Here is an 18608-nt window from a genome sequence, read left to right as displayed (position 1 = left end):
CTCCTCAATTGCTTCAGATTATTAAATTATTAATGCTGAAAATCAAATAATCTAACTTTCTCATGCCTAATCATTTATCATAAAGCATCAGATGAATTAAGATACATCTGTTTTTGTCTTATTTTAACCTATTGTTATTTCAAATTGCAGTCTAAAAAGTCCCAAAATATTTGGGAAATAAATTTTATTTTGCATGGGATTTTTTTTGAAGAATGATTGACAAGGATGGACCATGTTGTTTTCCTCATTGTCTCCTGTGTCTCCTCTTGTGGCTGCACCAGACTAGCCATCTCATAAAAGAAGACAGAACACTGAAACTATTGAATTAGAAAGATAATCTGAATTAACTTTGGGTTTTATTTATTTGCACTGATCTTATTCTCCCTTTATCATGGAATCATCTGCACAAAGATGTGATTAAAGCAGTATAAGATGTTTCTTAAGCCCATATCAGAACATTTTCTTCTACTTCTTTAAGTGGGTAGAATCCTTGATGCATTTCTTAAAAGACTGAACAGCTACTTCTTTACCTCTCTGTTCTCACCCAAGAAGAAGGTGATTAATGTAAACAAATTAATTAACTTTTCAAATTCATTTAATCAAATGAACCATTTATATATTAATGTTTGTGGTCAATTGCATTTTGTCAAGTACTTTTGCTTCCTGTTTTCTAAATATGCACATATTTTTAAAACGAATGCAAATATATGTTTATAAATTATTGAAACATAATCATCAAATTATTGTTTTATGGAACAATCTGAGATTAAATAAACTTTGAAGCCTTTCTATCCTCTCTTCAAGGTATTTTTCTAAACCAAGAAAAACACCAGAACAGTATATTTTTTCCAAGAAAAACTGATTCTAATGTCAAAAGTTTCAATGTAACTATGAAAGTTAGGTGATAGAATTCATTCTAAAATATTTGGTCTATTTGAAATCAAGAGAGCTCTTGAACTAAATAGATATTTTGCATTGAGATATATCAATACCCTAGGGAATCAAAGATATAAGTTCCTTTTCTGTCCTATGCCAGATCATGCAACCATCTCCAAAGACGGGAGAAATCAGTTTAGATGAGAAGGATTAGGAATACTAAATTATGTAGCTAAGAGAGACGGTGAAGGTAAGTATATAGAAGGAAATAGAATAATGTTTTTAAATCATTAAAGGGAACAAGTGAAATTGTAAGCTACTAAAGCAATTCTGTGAAAGGTTGATCTTTTAAAGCTGGGTTCAAGACTGATTCAGTATGTTTTAAATTAATACACTGTGGTTAGACTTTCCTGAAGAAAGCTTCATAAATTTTTTAATGGACAAAGCCAATATTAAGTTCACCACTTCTGAATATGTGTCCTTATAAAGATTTGGCAATATATTATATTACTTTAGTTCACAGAAATAGACTATGCTTGAGATTCCAACTCCTTTTATTAGACTGGCACTGGTATCTAAACAGCTTCTAATATCAGGCTAAGAGGCTTTATGTTCAGGATTTGTTGTTGTTTACGTTTTATGATAACCATTTATAATGGATATTTATGTTAGAGACATAAAAAGAAAGTACTACTGTACAATGTGATGATAAATATAAAACAATTACTGTTACAGAGTAGAGGGGGTCAATGAGTGATAAAAGGGGGGATATCTATAATACTTTCAATAATAAAGATAAATTAATAAAACATAAAGAAAAAGAAAATAGAGGACTTCCGGTCAAGATGGCGGCATAGGTAAACACAGTATTGCATCTTCCCACAACCACATCAAAGTTACAACTAAACTACAGAACAACCATCATTCAAAACCGCCTGAAATCGAGCTGAATGGAAGTCCTACAACTACGGAATTAAAGCAGCAGCCACATCCAGACTGGTAGGAGGGGCGGAGGCGCAAGGGGAGGAGGCGCAAGGGGAGGAGGCGCAAGGGCTGGCCCCACACCCAAGTGTAGAGGATAAAAATCAGGAGGATACCTCGGCTGGGAAGGTCCTTCCTGAGGACTGAGGGGTCCCCGTCCCACACCAGGTGCCCCGCTCAGGGTTCCAGTGCCAGGAAGAGAAGTCCCCATAATTCTGGCTGGAAAAAACAGCAGGAACTAAGGCTCAGGGAAGCTGACACGGCTGGAGCCCCAGGCAGCTCCCTAAAGGGCCCAAGCACGAACTTATCGGACTCACTTCCTCTAAACTTGGAGGGGAGGCAGCTCGAGGGGCACCAGAGACATACAGGGAAGAACTGAGCTGTTTGGCACTGCAGCAAGGGCTGGAGAGGGGGCTTTCTCCAGGACAAATGTGCTGTCTGAGGCCTTTGTTCCTTTTGTGAGCTCCTCCCTGGGGCAGCAGATAGTCACCATCCCTGGGACTCCAGCAACCAGGCTCACACTGGTAGCCCCGCCCTAGTGACTCCCTGAAGCCCCGCCCCACCCCACCCAACTTTCAGGCCCACCCAAGCTGTAGCCACTTCCTTAACCATAGGATTGGCCTGTCTTGGATCCTGCTTCAGGTTTTTCCTAAATTCTTTTAAATGAGCAGCATCTGGTCTCTGATAGCCCCATACCTCTCATTAAGTAATACACAGAAACAAACACAGAGAGGCAGCCAAAATGAGGAGACAAAGAAACAGATCCCAAATGAATGAACAGAACAAAACCCCAAGAAAAGAACTAAGTGAAATGGAAATAAGCAACCTAACAGATGCTGAGTTCAAAATACTGCTTATAAGGATGCTCAATGAACTTAGTGAGGGCCTCCAGAGCATAATAAAGGACCAGTCAGAAATGAAGGAGGCATTAACTGAAATAAAGAATAATTTACACAGATTCAATAGTAGAGCACGTAAATCCAAGAAGCAAACCATCGATTTGGAATATAAGGAAGCAAAAAACACCCAATCAGAACAGAAAAAAGAAAAAAGAATCCAAAAAAATGAGGATAGTATAAGCAGCCTCTGGGACAACTTCAAGCGTGCCAACATTCGCATCTTGGGGGTGCCAGAAGGAGAAGAGCGAGAACAAGAAATTGAAAACCAGTTTGAAACAATAATGGCAGAAAACTTTCCAACTTGATGAAGGAAACAGACATACAAGTCCAGAAAGCACAGAGAGTCCCAAATAAGATGAACCACAAGAGGTCCACACCAAGACACATCATCATCAAAACGCAAATGGTTCAAGACAAAGAGAGAATCTTAAGAGCAGCAAGAGAAAGGCAGCTGGTTACCTACAAGGGAGTTCCCATAAGGCTGTCAGCTGATTTCTCAAAAGAAACTTTGCAGGCCTGATGGAAGTGGCAAGAAATATTCAGAGTGATGAAAACCAAGAACCTACAACCAAGATAACTCTATCCTGCAAAGCTGTCATTTACAATGGATGGCCATATAAAGACTTTCCCAGACAAGAAAAAGTTAAAGGAGTTCATCACCACCAAACCGTTATTATATGAAATGATGAAGGGTCTTTTTGAAGAAAAAGATAAAATGTATGAACAAACAAAATGACAATGAATACATATCTATCAACAATGGAATCTACAAACAAAATGAACAGGTAGAACAGAAACATTCTCATAGATACAGAGAACATTTTGTTGGTTGCCAGATGGGAGAGGGGTTTTGGGAGTGGGTGAAAAAGGTGAAGGGATTAGGAAGTACAAATTCATTGCTAGACTGACAAACTTCAAAGGGAAAAGGGTTGGGGGGTGGGAAGAAATAAACCAAAGAACTTATATGCATAACCAATGGACACAGACAACAGTGTGGGAAAAGGCGGGAGGGGGGCGGGAGTGGGGAGGAGGGGGTCAATGGAGGAAAAATGAGGAACATCTGTAATACAGTCTACATTCAACAATAAAGATTTTTTTAAAAAAATAAAAAAATATTTTAAAAAAGAAAAAGAAAATAGATTAATTATAATCTCAGTTCTAAAGAACTAATTATTTTTTCGAATTACATAAAGATAAAAAACAAAACATTAAATCAGAGAAATATGAGCAGGGTCTAAATCACCATATTTTATTTAAGTAACAACATTAAGGAAGGTCTAGAAATTTTACTTTTTTCTAGTCTTTCATCTTTCAGGATCTTCAGGTACTCCTTCAACATCATTTTGATGACATGAAAGGTCCTGGATGATTCAAATAAGAATGATAGTCTCTTCTTAAGGAGTACTAGAAATGAAAGAAAGTACTGTGCATAAGAATCATCTCAATACAAAAAATAAAATCTGGGTGTCTACATTCAGGTCATCAGAGACTAATAATAAACAGTAAGTCAAAAAAAAAAAGGTAAGACACTGAAATATCTCTTAAATGGACCTCTCTCAATGGTTTTTAAGGAAGTGGAGAAACCATTTCATTCATTCAAAGAAGAATGGAATTTTTCATGGCTAAAATAGTATCTAGTATAGACCTGTGTTGATGGGTCTAAGGCAAGAGGTTCATACTTTCACTGATAAGGAAGCCATGTATAAAAGAGATAAGTTAGTAATTGTTTTAAGAGATAAGGAGCATTTCATTAAAACCTTGAGTAAGGTAAACAAAACTGAAGAATTTTATAAATAGTTTAACATTTCTCCTGAACTGAAGAAATGATTGATTCTGGAGCTGATAATCCTGGAAAATCTTGTGGTGCCAAATACTAAGTAAATGCTCAAAAAAGAACAGGAGCATATTGAAAAGACAAGAGCCAGTTGAAGGTGCTCCTAATATCCAAAGATGAAATCATATTAGCAACAAAAATATACTGAGAGTATTGGAGTATAGTTCATATAATAAAATAAGTATCTTTGAGTCCATATTAAAATAAACAAACAAATAAGCAAACAAATGGAGAAGTGACAGCTCTCCCCTATGAAAAAATATTCTAATTTCTAAATCCAGGGAAAAAATGAGAGAAATAGAAATTCAGCATTAGGCAATAAATAGGTAATAAACAAGAAATATTTATTGCTTAATGCTAAATTAGTTTGAAGAGAAACAGGATATTTGCACAGTCTCAACTTGTCTCCCCAAAGATATTCATTATTACAAAAGAAAAATTTTTAACTTTACAGTGGAAAACCCAGCAGACAACTTCATAATCAAGGTTAATATCCCCAGAAATAAGACATCATCTATCCCATGATATGATGCACTAAGAAAGAAACATCACATCAGTGCTATTCTTTACAAAAAAAAATGCATAACTTCAGGCAGTAAAATCTCAGACATTTCTTGAAGCAATATTTTTTTCTGATATATCTCCCCAGGCAAGGGAAACAAAGGAAAAAATAAACAAATGAGACTACATCAAACTAAAGAGGTTTTGGACAGCAAAGGAAACCATCAACAAAATAAAAAGACAAACCACTGAATGGGAGAACGTAATCACCAATGAAACATCTAATAAAGAGTTAATATCTAAAATTCATAAAGAACTTATAAAATTCAACACCACACTATTTACAATATCTAAGATTTAGAAACAGTCCAAGTGCCCATCAGTAGATGAGTGAATAAAAAAGGTTGTGGTATATTTAAACAATGAAATACTATGCAGCTGTAAAAAAGAAGGATCTCTTACCCTTTGAGACAGCATGCAGTGACCTGGAGAGTATTATGCTAAGCGAAATAGGCCAGTCAGAGAAAGACAAGTATCACATGATCTCACTTATATGCGGAACCTAATGAACAAGATAAACTGATGAACAAAATAGATGCACAGACAATGGAAGCATGGAATAGACTGATACATCTCAGAGCAAAGGGAGGTGGGACAAGATTAACCAAATAACTTATATGCATATATGCATAACTTGTGGATACAGACAATAGTGCAGTGAAGGACAGGGGGAGAGGAGCAAAGCAGAGGAAATCAATGGGCGGGGGGGGGGGGTGGTGCACAAACAACCCAATTTAAAAATGGGCAAAATATCTGAATAGACACTTCTTCAAAGAGGACATACAGATGGCCTATAGACAAATGAAAGCATACTCAATGTCACTAATCACCAGAGAAATGCAAATTAAAACCACAATAAAATATCACCTCACACCTGTCAGAATGATTATCATCAATAAATCAACAAACAACAAGTGTTGGTGAAGATGTGGAGGAAAGGGGACCCTTGTGCACTGTTGGTGGGAATGCAGATTGGTGCAGCCACTCTAGAAAGCATTATGAAGTTACCTCAAAAAATTAAAAATGCAACTGCCTTATGACCCAGTGATTTCCTCTTCTGGGGGATTATCCAAAGAAACCTGAAACACTAATTTGAAAGAATATGTGCATCCAGTGATCACTGCAGCATTATTTACAATAGCCAATATTTGAAAGTAGCCCAAGTGTCCATCAGTAGATGAGTGGATAAAAAAGATGTGGTACGTTTACACAGTGGAATACTAAAAAAGAAGAAAATTTTACCCTTTGCAAAAGTATGGATGGACCTACAGAACATTATGATAAATGATATAAGCCAGTCAAAAAAAGACAAGTACCATATGATTTCACTCATATGTGGAATTTAATGAACCAACTGAACTGCCAAGCAAAATAGAGACAGACTCATACAGGGCAGACAGCCAGCCCTGGGGGGCGGGGGGAGGTGGAGGGATTGAGCACAAGAGAAAACAAAGAGAGAGAACTCATGGACATGGACAATAGTGTGGTGATTGCGGGGGTGGAGGGAAATGGGTGGAGATGAAAGAGGGCATAGGGGGGATAAATGGTGATGGGAAAAAAAATAAAATAAAAATTTTTTAAGTGTGTAACCTCAATCTAATTATAAGAAACCATGGCAAACAAAAATTAAGAAATAATCTACAACAAAAAAACTAATCTGGCCCTGGCCAGTTTGGCTCAGCGGTTAGAGCATCGGCCTGCGGTCCGGAGAGACCCGGGTTCGGTTCCCGCTAAGGGCACCTACTTCGGTTGCAGTTTGTCCCCGGCCCTGGTTGGTCGTGCGGGTGGCAGCCACTCGATGTGTCCCTTCACATCGATGTTTCTCTCTCTCTCTCCCTTCCTCTCTCTCCCTCCCACTCTATCTGTACAAAAAATGGAAAAATATCCTCGGGTGAGGATAAACACACACACACACAAAAAAACTAATCTGTACACTCTAGGAGTGTCAAGGTAACGAATAAGAAAAAACTGAGTAACTCACAAATTGGAAACGATTAAAGAGACATGATATCTAAACACAAAATGGTACCCTGGAACAGAAAAAGGACTTTAGTAGAAAAACTGGTGATATCGCAACAAATACTGTGCGTTAATTAATGGAACTGTACCAATGTTAATTTTCTAGTTTTGATAATGAACTCTGGTTAGGTAAGACGTTAACATTCTGGCAAGGCACATAAGAATCACCTAGAGAGTTCTTTAAATTGCTTGTATGTTGTCACCACCCCTTGATATTCTAAGCCAATAAACTTGAATAAAGTCCAGGATTTGCATTTTTAATAAATCCTTCTGAAGATTCTGATGCAGGTGGCCCTTGAGTTTAAGGTTTTTAATAATCCCTTTGTTTAGGAGGAAAAAAAAAAATTAAATGTTTATATCTACTAGAAGTGTTCTGTAAAATTATGTAATATCAGATTTTTTTTACAAGCATTTATATCATAAAGTTATTTGTTAATAAAACACATATTGCATGGCATGTACGCAAATCACAACACATTATACATTAGGTCTGTCACTTGCTGTATACATTTTTTTTTTCCATTTTTTTAATCACATTCTTATTTCTGAGCAAATCAAAAGAGCTTGGGAAGACTTATTCCCAGAGCAGTTTAAATATCAACAGAAAATCCCCGTTGCATTTAAGAAAGAGGTAGTATGAATCTAATAGTAATGAAATGTGCTTCATAAGCAGAGCTATGTTTTGATTGCATTCAATAATTGTTCTGTACCTAACTACTTTTATGGCACTTGCTTTCTCGAATTTGACTCGGTTATCGTCTTTGATATCAAAGCCTCATTAGTCAAAAAAAAAAAAAATGTCATTAGGAAGCAATAGCCTTCTCTAAAAAATGTTGGCTTCTCAGAATAAGCAAGAAGAAGCAGGGATACAAATAAATGTTGGAAGTACTCCAGTAACCCAACACCTTCAATATGCAACACAAAAATTCTTCTTTAAAAACTTGCTTATTAGATCCTCAGAGCATAATATTCATGCTGAATGAGCAAGTCTTGATAATACTGATATAAAAAGACTTCATCACTAAATCAAGACTACACAGAGTCCTTGTCCATGATAAATTTTTACTCTATCCCACTGAGTCAGTAGATTAATCTCCATTTTTATCCTTTAAGAAGACTGGAGCCCTGAACTATTTGGAATTGGGCCTAAGCTTACTATAGGAACTTTTATACACATAGCACTTCAGGAATTTCCATGTCATCCTTGATATAGTGCATAGGAGTCTTCACTAAAACAAAACTACAAAATATTGTCATAAGAGATTAAAGATCTAAAAACATGGAAAGAGTCCACAGACATGTTTTGGAAGACTTAATATTGTCAAATGGCAATTCTTCCCAAACTGATCTATAAATTAAAGCAATCTCTATCAAAATCCTGCAGGTTTTTGTAAAAATCAACCAGTGGATCCTATAATTTATATGGAAAGAGAAAGGATCTAGAATAGGCAAAACAATTTTGAAAAAGAATAACAAAGTTGAGGGACTTATACTACTGATTTCTAATTTTACTATAAAGCCTCAATAATCAAGATAGTGTATTGTCCTGGCCAGTTTGGCTCAGTAGTCAGAGTATCAGCCTCCGGTCTGGAGGATCACAGGTTCCATTCCCGGTAAAAGGCAGGTCAAAGGCACATACCTGGGTTGCAGGTTAGATAGATACCTGGCCCCAGTCAAGTTCATGTGGGAGGCAGCCAATCGATGTGTCTCTCTCACACTGATCTTTCTCTTTTTCTTTCTCCCTTCCACTCTATCTGAGAGTTAATGAAAGGCTATCCTTGGGTGAGGATTAAAACCAACAACAAAAAATGATAGTGCGGTATTAGGGTAAAAATGTACATATAGATCAACTTCAGAGCCCAGATAAAGTAACCTTGTATTTATAATCAATTTAATTTCAACAAAACTAAAAAGAAAATTCAATACAGAAAGGTGGTCTTTTCAATAAATGAGTCCTGGAGTAATTAGATACCTGTTTGAAACAAACAAACAAAAAAACCCTTAGACTTTTACCTCACACCATATACAAAAATTAACTCAAAATATTTATCATTGATCTACACATGAACACTAACTACAAAACTTCTAAATAAAAATAAGAAAAAAGTATTTGTGATCTTGGCATAGGCAGAGTTCTTAGATTCAAAACCAAAAGCACATTCAATAATTTTTATAAATTGATAACTTGTACTTCATCAAAATGAAAAACTTTTGTCTTAAAGGCCAGACCATGAGAAAATATTTGCAAAATTATATTCCTAACAAGAAACTTGTATCCAAAATATATTTTTTAAAACTCTCACAATTTGAAAAAAATAGGTGAGAGATTTTAATACCTTTTAATATATCAAAGAATATATACAAATGACTAATAAGCACATGAAAAGATGTTCAATATTAGTGTTATGGATTGAATGTTTGTGTTCCCACAAAATTCTTTTGTTAAAACCCAATCCTCAATGTGGTGATATTAGAAAGTGGGGCATTTGGAAGGTGATTAGTCTTTCCTAAAGGGTGAGTACCCTTACGACAGAGGCCCCGGAGAGCTCCCTTCCCCCTCTGCCCTGTGAGAACACAGCCGAAAGATGGCCATCTGTGAACCAGGAAGGGGCTCACACCAGATACATAACCTGCCGCTCCTTGATCTTGGACTTCCTAGCCTCCAGAACTGTGCAAAATCAGTTTGTGTTGTTAATAAATCACCCAGTCTGTGGTGTTTTGTTATAACTATCCAAATGGACTAAGATAATTAGTCGTTATAAAAATGCAAATCAAAATCACAACGGCATACCACTTCACACTCATTAGAATGGCCATTCAAAAAGACAGATAACACCAAGTGTTAGAAAAAAGGTGGAGAAGCCAAAACTCTTATATTACTGGTCCAGCTGATACATGTAAAATGGCACATGTAAAATGATACAATCTCATTGGAAAAGAGTCTGACAATTTCATTAACTATAAACTCACTATGTGATCCAGCAATTCCACTCGTAGGACTCTACCCAAAAGAAATGTAAATAAATGTGTACATGGAGACATACATGAGAATTTATAGCAGCATTATTTGCAATAGCTAAAAATTAGAGACTATATAAATGACAGCAAACTATCAAAAACAAAATGTCAGACATCCATCCAAAGTAATACGCTCCAGCAATAAAAAGGGACAAACTTCTGGTACACGTTGCAGCATTGATGGACCTCAAGACATTTCACTGAAGTGAAAGAAGGCAGGTACAAAATACTACCTATTGTATAATTTCATTTATATAAAATTTTCAGAAAAGACAAATTTATAGAGACAAAAAGCAAATCAGTAAAAAGTAGATCAATCATTGCTGATGGCCAGAATTGGGTGTTGACTATAAACGGGCTGGAGAAAACTTTTGCAGCAACAAAATGTTCTAAAACAGATTGCAATGATGCTTGCACAGCTCTGTACATTTACTGAACAGGAAAGTTTTATGATATGTAAATCATTTATATATGTATATATTATGATATGTAAAAAAATCTCCCTAAGCATCATGAGATCTTGGCAGAAACATACCATAAAAATCAGTATAAAATGCGTAATTAATGTTATCTTTAGAGTTTGACTTACTATAGAGTAATATAACACTTTGTGAGGCTAGACTAACAATGACCTTAAGACAATGTTGGTAACACAATTGTTTTCTTAGAGATTTTGTTGCTCTGGTGTTCCTTATATTAAAGTTTAAAGTGTATCAAGAGAAATTTCAGGAAGATGATTTGGAGAAGAAATAACAATTTGATCCAAGTTAAATAGTTCTCTTCCTTCCCTGTACATGTTATATTCCCCCACCCTCTTAAATCAGCTTTGAAGATATATTCCAAAAGACCTCTAGATCTGCAGATAGTTTGCTGAAACCATGACCAACCTGAGCATTATCTTCACAAAGAAAACAAATTTTATGGTAGAGACTATCTGTGGGGAGAGAGGTGAGAGAGAGAGATTAATTTTTAATTTTCATAAATATTTTCTGTCCTTTTTGATTTCTATAAATATGACTGATATAAAAACTGTTCAGATCCTCAACTTTCTCCCTGTTAATAATAATGGTTAAATAATAACTTACCATTTTTACAATTACTTTTTTGATCAAATTCACCATTTTGTAGTGTACAATTCAGTGGTTTTTAGAATATTCACAACATTGTACAACCATCACCACTATCTAATTCCAGAACATTTCATCACTCCAAGAAGAAACCCCGTAGCTATTAGCAATCTTCCCTATGCCCCAGGCCCTGGCAACCACTAATCTACTTTAGTCTCTAAGGATTTGCCTATTCTGGACATTTCATATAAATGGGATCGTGCAATATGCGGCCTGCAATGCTTTACATTCTATTGTACCTTGCATCATACATAGTACTTTGATTTTTGAAGAGGTCGATGTGAAAGCCCATTTTATAATTGGATTCCTTTTTTTTTTCTAATTGGCTTTCATTTTTTTAAAAAGCAGATTCAATTAGATACAATATTTTCAAACCCTAGCTCAGTATTTATTAGCTAAGTGAACCTGGATAACTTATTCAACCCTCTGAGCCTAGTTTTTTATCTGTAAGACTGGGTAACATTAGCAACCTCTCAGGATTACCATGAAGACTAGAGATGTTTATGTTTAGCAATGAACTTGAGACAATATCTACTATTAATTCACAAAGATTATCTAATTGTCACCATCATTTTAATTTGACACTCAGCTGTTTATGCTAGAATAGAGACCATACAATAGTGGAAAGAATGATGAACTAGGAACCAAGAGATTTGGACTCTAGGCCAAGCTCTGCCATTAACTAGTATATATTGCATGTCCTTATCTCTTTGGTGTTCAGTTACATCATCTATACATTAAGGAGTTCATCTAAAATCTGGTCTCCAACTGATCTCTACAGTTCTCCTCTAACCAAAAACGCACATGATTCCACAAATAGATGCATTCTACACTAGTTATTTCCTCTTTCTAAACAAGAGCAACACACCCCAATGAGCATCTGAGATGATCTTTTAAGTGGGAGAATATATTAGAACTTTAATTTCTAGTTATTTCACCTAAAAGTAAAAACCACTTAACTAATATTTACTATATAGATTGAAAGTGTATCCTCATATGAAACCAAATAATCAGGAGTCATGTATCCTATGTGTCAAGAGAAGGGAAGAGTGGAAATGTCTTCACACAGAAGGGTTGAGAGTGGCACCCACATCCCTCCGTTCATCGTGCAATGCTCTGAAGTCTATCTACGCCCAGTTTAACTTCTGAAGCAACCATCATTCCAAGGTTAGAAAGAAATGATACATTGGAAGCATGATTATTTTTCTAACCATGCTCTCTGACTCTATTTGAGTCCTGGGCCTTGTTCTAGATATTTTCTAACCCTCACTCATAAACTATCCCACTTCCTCATCTGACCTCAGTATTGTTATCATAAACTTAATACTGTAGGCCTTAGATTCTACCACTCACTGCCAACCTCAGCATCTCATAAGCATACTTTATAATCGGTCACCATTGTGAAGTAACAAGTCAAGTCACGAAAGTGAAAATGAGAACTGATTTCTTATAGTGCATTTTGCTTCCTATATATCACAATGTGTAGTGAGTATGTTTTCTTTAAATTCATACTGTATCTAAATTACAATTCAAGTAAAATAGAAATACCAATATTACTTATCCAACCTATGTGTTCTTTTTGTTACTTTGATATTTAATTCCATTTTCCTTTCTCTGATTTACTAATATAGAAGATTTTTATAACTGTTTTTTACAAATAAAACGATTGAATAAATCAGGCCATTTGGAAATCTGGAATTCGCATTTTAAAAGGTGCTAAATTCCACAATCTACCTTATACTATCAAATTACCTTTAAAAAGTTATCTTTACTCTAGTTCCATATCTCAGGGCAGTTTTATGAGTAAGTTCAACTTAAACTAAGTTCCTTTTAGAACATCAGAATTTTAGAAGGGACCCAATGTGGACCCACTATTTATCACCTAAGATTAAATGGCATGAGATAGAAATATTTCTTATAAAAAAATATTCTCCTAGAAGCCTCTTCCATGGCCTGGTAATTTAAAATTGTCAGGTTACTTGCCCTGGCCAGTTTGGCACAGTGGTTGGAGTGTCGGCCCACAGACCAAAGAGTCTCGGGTTTGATTCTGGTAAAGGGCACATACCTTGCTGCAGTTCAGTCCCCAGTCCTGGTCAAAGTCATGTGGGAGGCGACCAATCGATGTGTCCCTCTCACATCAATGTCTGTCTGTGTGTGTGTGTGTGTGTGTGTGTCTCTCTCCTTCTCTCTTCCCCACTATGTCTGAAAATAAATGGAAAAACATCCTCAATGAGGATTTTTTTAAATAAAATAAATAAAATTTAAAAAAAATAAAATTGTCAGGTTACTCTTAGAAGCAAATTCAATACTGAATGTCAACAGAAAATTTTAAGTTCTATGCAATATCCTAAATTCCTGGCTTTATGCTTTTAAATGATTAAAACCATCATTACTAAAGTGATATCACCATAATGATTGTTACATATACTCCCTATATATACGCATCTCAAAGAGCTTATAACAGTGATTAAATATTTGAGGAAAAAACAGCAGCCTCTCAGAAAGTTAAATTGAGCCCCATCTCTGGACAAGCTAGATTGTGAGATTCGTGTGGATAGGGTTTTTCCATCCTGTTCTTTGCTGTATGCCCAGCATCAAGAACCTGTTTGACCAATAGTCAGAATTTAATAAGTAAATAATTCATCGAAACATGGCTTTTGTAATATCTTCAAATATAACAGTCAGGTGCTATCAAAGCCAGACTCTGGGCCAACATGAGTTAAATTTCCTAATCCTTAGAGGAACTGGGGCCTACAAAATGCAGTGATGTCTGCCCAGCAAAAGAGAATGGTCAGTCCTAAGAACTGAGAGAAAAGGGAAACACACCAGGACCTCCTCCACTAAGACCCTTAAGATGTGCCTGATGTATACTAAAAGAAGGTAACCCTTGGGGGCTTAAAGAGAACCTTTGCCGCCCTTTCCTACATTCATTCATTTGGCAGAGCTGTCTATTCTTGTGATGTGTCTTTCTCTCTGACTTCTCCATTTGCCTACATTGGATGACCCTGTTTCATATCTAATCTTGATTTTTAATGCCTTTCTGATTGGCTTTCCCACCATACTGCAAAGACTCCATGGCTATAACTAAAATTCCCACTTTTCACCTCCACTGCACAACATTTTCCAGGGTCCCATTTCCCCACGTTTTCTTCTTGGTAGCTAGTACCAACAGGCCACCTTTTTTAAGACCTGAAACCTAGAATTCATTTCAGGGTCTGTATTTCCATCAATAATGATAATAGCAGCTAAATTTTACTGAGCACTTACTGCTAAATGTCAGATACTTGACATGGGTTGTTTCATTTACTCATCACAAAACCCAAGAGGCAAGTATCCTTCCCTTTCCATTTTTCAGCTGAAGAAACTAAGGCTTATCATTTTGCCACAATCACACGTCACGCAAACAGCAGTGCTGGGACCTAGCAACTGTGTTTTCAAATACTAAGCCATATTGCCTCTCACCTAATTGTTTGCAAAGTCATCTAATTTTCTAAAACAGAACACAAAGCTATTTCTTCCTCTTTCTTCCAAGCATAAAACTCCAGTCCAGGATCTTATTTTAATAAGCCTGGTTAATAACGTTGTGGTAAAAAAAAAACAACAAAAAAAAAAACTGCTTTTCTTCTGAACTAGTTTAGAAGACCTATATTCTAGTCCTGGCTTCACCACCATGTGACCTTAGATATCTTATTCAAACTCCCTGTGCCTTAATTTCTCATCTTTAAAATTAAGATAATGAAAGATGCTTTAACATGATTGTTTTCAGAATTATAAATAGAAATCCAGAAAAGCATTTGGGGATATTGAAAATACTATACAAATATAAAAGTAGGCCAATAACCCAGCATCCTTTCTAGCCTGTAAGGTTTATTTTTTTCTTATTATAACTGCTAACATGATCCTTTCTTGCCATTAAATTGTGTAGCTATTCTGTACTGGCCATTAGCCACATAAAATGCAAATTTTTGACTCTTCAAAAATTTTCTTCAACTTATGATAGACCCTCCTTTCTAGACAAACTTGTATTTTCTCTGCTCTTTTTAGCCACAAACTGGTTGCCTGTCTAGCCCATAATGTCATTCTCTTCTAAATTTCTCTAATTAATCCTCATTTGCTCCCAAACCCTTCAACTGTTCCCCACCAGTGACAACTCCTATGCCACATCAAAGTAACTTCAGATTGCTTCTCCAGGACTACTTCTACCCCCTCCTCCCAAAACAGGGTTTTCTTATATCTTAATCTTCCCTAAATCCATCCCCCAATTCCTGTGTAGAGCTCCTTTCAATCATCCAGGGAACAATAGTTCTCTGACATTCTTGACACCCTTTATTCTCAGTACCAACAGCATCCTAATTTATTTATCTATTCAAGTTTGGGAAGACAGACAAACCTTTTATTCTCATTTTGTAAAATAACTCCACTCTGATCCGCAAAGAAATGTCCCTACTTTTAAGCAGGCAGGCTAATTGGTACGCTTTCTATTCCCCCGCCCCCTCTCTAACACTGTCCCTAACCTTTACTTAGGCTCCATTCTCAATGGTGACTCCTGCATTCTTCCCAAATCCCTGCTCCCTCCCTGCCCGAATCTGGCATCCTGAGGAGAATTGGGCATGCTCAGTGGCCAAAGTCAATTCCGGGATGCAAACTGGAATCTTTTGCAGATTTTGAACCGGCAGGAGAGGTAAGGCCCTAAAAATATACAGTGGCCCAGAATGTGCCTAGTCCTCATGAGGTATTATTATTTGATTTAAAGATGTGTTCAAAGCCTAAGAATAGACTTGGAAAAGGACAGTGTGGTGCCAGCCCCTGGTCTGCTAGGTGGATCATCAACCTGAGTAGCAGAGAGCTGAGAACAGCCCCTCCACCTGGTTTGGTGCAGGGAGGAGGTTTCTGCAATTCTGATAGATGGCTGGAAGCTTTCGTTTGGCATCTCTTTTGCATGAAGAAAAGGGTGTTGGGATTTTTTTATTATTTTTTTCCTTGAACACAGTAACATTAGCTGCTCCGGGATGAGAAAGAAGATGTTGCCTGAAGATCTACAAAGTCTGTGAGCCAGCCAGAGAAATTTGTGGAGAGGATAGACAAATCAACTACTTACCCAAGATTTCAGTCTGGGGAGGAGGCTTAAAGACCCGGAGATAAACAGGCTATTCCAAATGACAATTCAGGAACCTTTCAGATATTCAAATCTGAATTGTGTGCCTGTTCCCCCCAAATGTATACCTTCTTTGTATGTGAACCAGGATGCATTTCCTTTGAGAGAGACTGACAGAACACACACACACACACACACACACACACACACACACACACACCCCTCGATCCTTCTGTTCTTGTTCTTTCCCCAGGTTTCTGCAGAGACTAAATCTCTAGAGCTGCAATAGCAGCAGATCCCCTTACCTCCCTGTGAGGGGGATGAGGCATGAAGAGGAAATTTATCATGGATAAATATGATTTAAAAAGGGGGGAGGCTTTTTTGCAGAGGCTTGAAACATCACTGCACAACCTGAGAAACAGAGATAGGCAGGGCTAAAGACACACAGCTGCCCCTGCTGCTAAAACCTAGCCATCTCTTCCAACAGCAGCACACACAAGACATTTCATCACCATAGTGCATCCATATTGAGAAGGGGTGGGGGGGAGCATGTGCTTTGCGTTATGCATTTCAGTCACCCGAGATGGGAGGAGACCCCTGTCCTTATGTCGTGGGAGCTATCTACCACCCCAAAAGTACACTCGCTGCACCTAGCTAGCAGACCGCTTGCCTGCCAGGTTTTTGCAGCAAACGGATTAAATCTACATGACAGCAGGTTGTCTCTTACCGTAGGCAGCAGCGGCTCCATTTGGGCTCCCTGGTCTTTAATCTCCATGTTTTGTAATGCCTCTGGAATAAGCACCTTTCTCTGCAGCCTTCGGTGTCTTACACTCAGCCCGGCGCTCGCTCTGCTTAGTATTCGGATCAGGTAGCTCTGAAGCAGGAGGCAACTGCACACTCCAACTCACCAGAGTCACATGGCTCCTACTCGCTCGGGCTGCTGGCCAGGTTTTGTGCTGAATGCCTTGAATCCCTGGGCCGGTAAGAGAGCTCTCCCAAGCCCTGTATCACTGCCCACACCTGGCTACTGGTATAATATACAGCCTGCAGTGCTGCGAGTCTAATGAATCTCACCTAAGATGCTAAATTCTCATACACACTAGTCTAAGGCGGACAACAGCCAGCTCAGCCAGATTTCACTTCATTCCCGTAAGAGACATGATTCAAACAAGATGACGTTAATAAGGTTTACTTGTTGTTCTGCTCCGAGTACCTGGGGTCTTTAAAAACAGGTAAGATGACATCAAAACTAGTATGTCTTAGTGAGCTTGAACTGTGCACTAAGAAAGAAATCAGACATTGAAATCATTTTTGACTCAATAAGAATTGAGTAGAGAGAGACTTTCAACACTTAAATTGTGAGAAACTTAGATAAGTTACACACTATTACAAATAAAAAATATTTTTCTATAATTTCTGACAAAAATAACAAGGAGATATAGTATTTTGATAATAGCAATGATGAAGATAATAAAGCACTTTGAAAAGATCATGAATATGACCAGAGTAACCCAAGTGCATACCCTTTCGCCTTAAAAGTCTCAACAATAAAGGGGTCTGGGAGGCTCTGATCCGTGGAAGAAAAGGATTCAGAAGTTCTTTTGTAGGGAAAAGTATTTGGTAATTGTTGATGAGTGACAACACATATTTCCTAAATTGATTATAGATCTAGAGGATTATAAGGAATGAAGCCCACATATTCCCGGACCCCAGACTAAGAGAATGGAGGTGACAAATGAAGAGGGGTTAAGAGAGGATGACTGAAAATGATTAAGATAGTTTATCTCAAATATAAAATTTTCACCAGATTTTTTTAAGTTTTACCAGCAGAAGTGAATACTAAGTTACTTTCACTAAACACAACAAAATTTTCCACAATGCTCATCACAGGTAGAATATAGATAACTTTTATGTTTTCCTTCTCGATACAATTCTTTATTTTTCTTTTTATTAAATGTATCAGGGTGACACTGGTTAACAAAAGTATATAGGTTTCAGGTGCACAATTCAACATGTCATCTTTACACTGTACTATGTGTTCACCACCCCAAGGCAATCAATACATTTTTTAAGTTTATTTTTCATTCTTGATAGTATTATAGATATCCCCTATTTTCTCCCTTCTTCCCCCTCCACCCAGCCCCTGCCCCACCCCAGGTCTTCACACTATTGTCTGTGTCCATGGGCTATGCATATAT

At 37.1% G+C, this 18608-nt stretch overlaps 1 protein-coding gene across 8 annotated transcripts in view; it reads right to left on the bottom strand.

Moving 5' to 3' along the window:
• The window catches only part of SLC4A10 (solute carrier family 4 member 10), a 276010-nt gene extending 258646 nt beyond the window's left edge, over nt 1–17364 (bottom strand). For 4 of the 8 annotated variants that reach the window (XM_036253298.1, XM_036253312.1, XM_036253307.1 and 1 more), the window contains exon 1: nt 17138–17295. In XM_036253298.1, the coding sequence (XP_036109191.1) occupies nt 17138–17185 (48 nt within the window). In that variant the 5' untranslated portion in view covers nt 17186–17295. Of the gene's footprint in view, nt 1–17137 lie in introns of all 8 variants that reach the window. The other 4 variants (XM_036253302.1, XM_036253304.1, XM_036253311.1 and 1 more) reach the window with 2 other exon arrangements.
• Nucleotides 17365–18608: the final 1244 nt, after the last annotated feature.

The sequence above is a fragment of the Molossus molossus genome, unplaced genomic scaffold (assembly GCF_014108415.1).
Source record: "Molossus molossus isolate mMolMol1 unplaced genomic scaffold, mMolMol1.p scaffold_m16_p_11, whole genome shotgun sequence".
Taxonomy (NCBI): domain Eukaryota; kingdom Metazoa; phylum Chordata; class Mammalia; order Chiroptera; family Molossidae; genus Molossus; species Molossus molossus.
The sequence above is the reverse complement of the archived record's forward strand: the minus strand, read 5'-3'. Positions and strand labels throughout refer to the sequence as shown.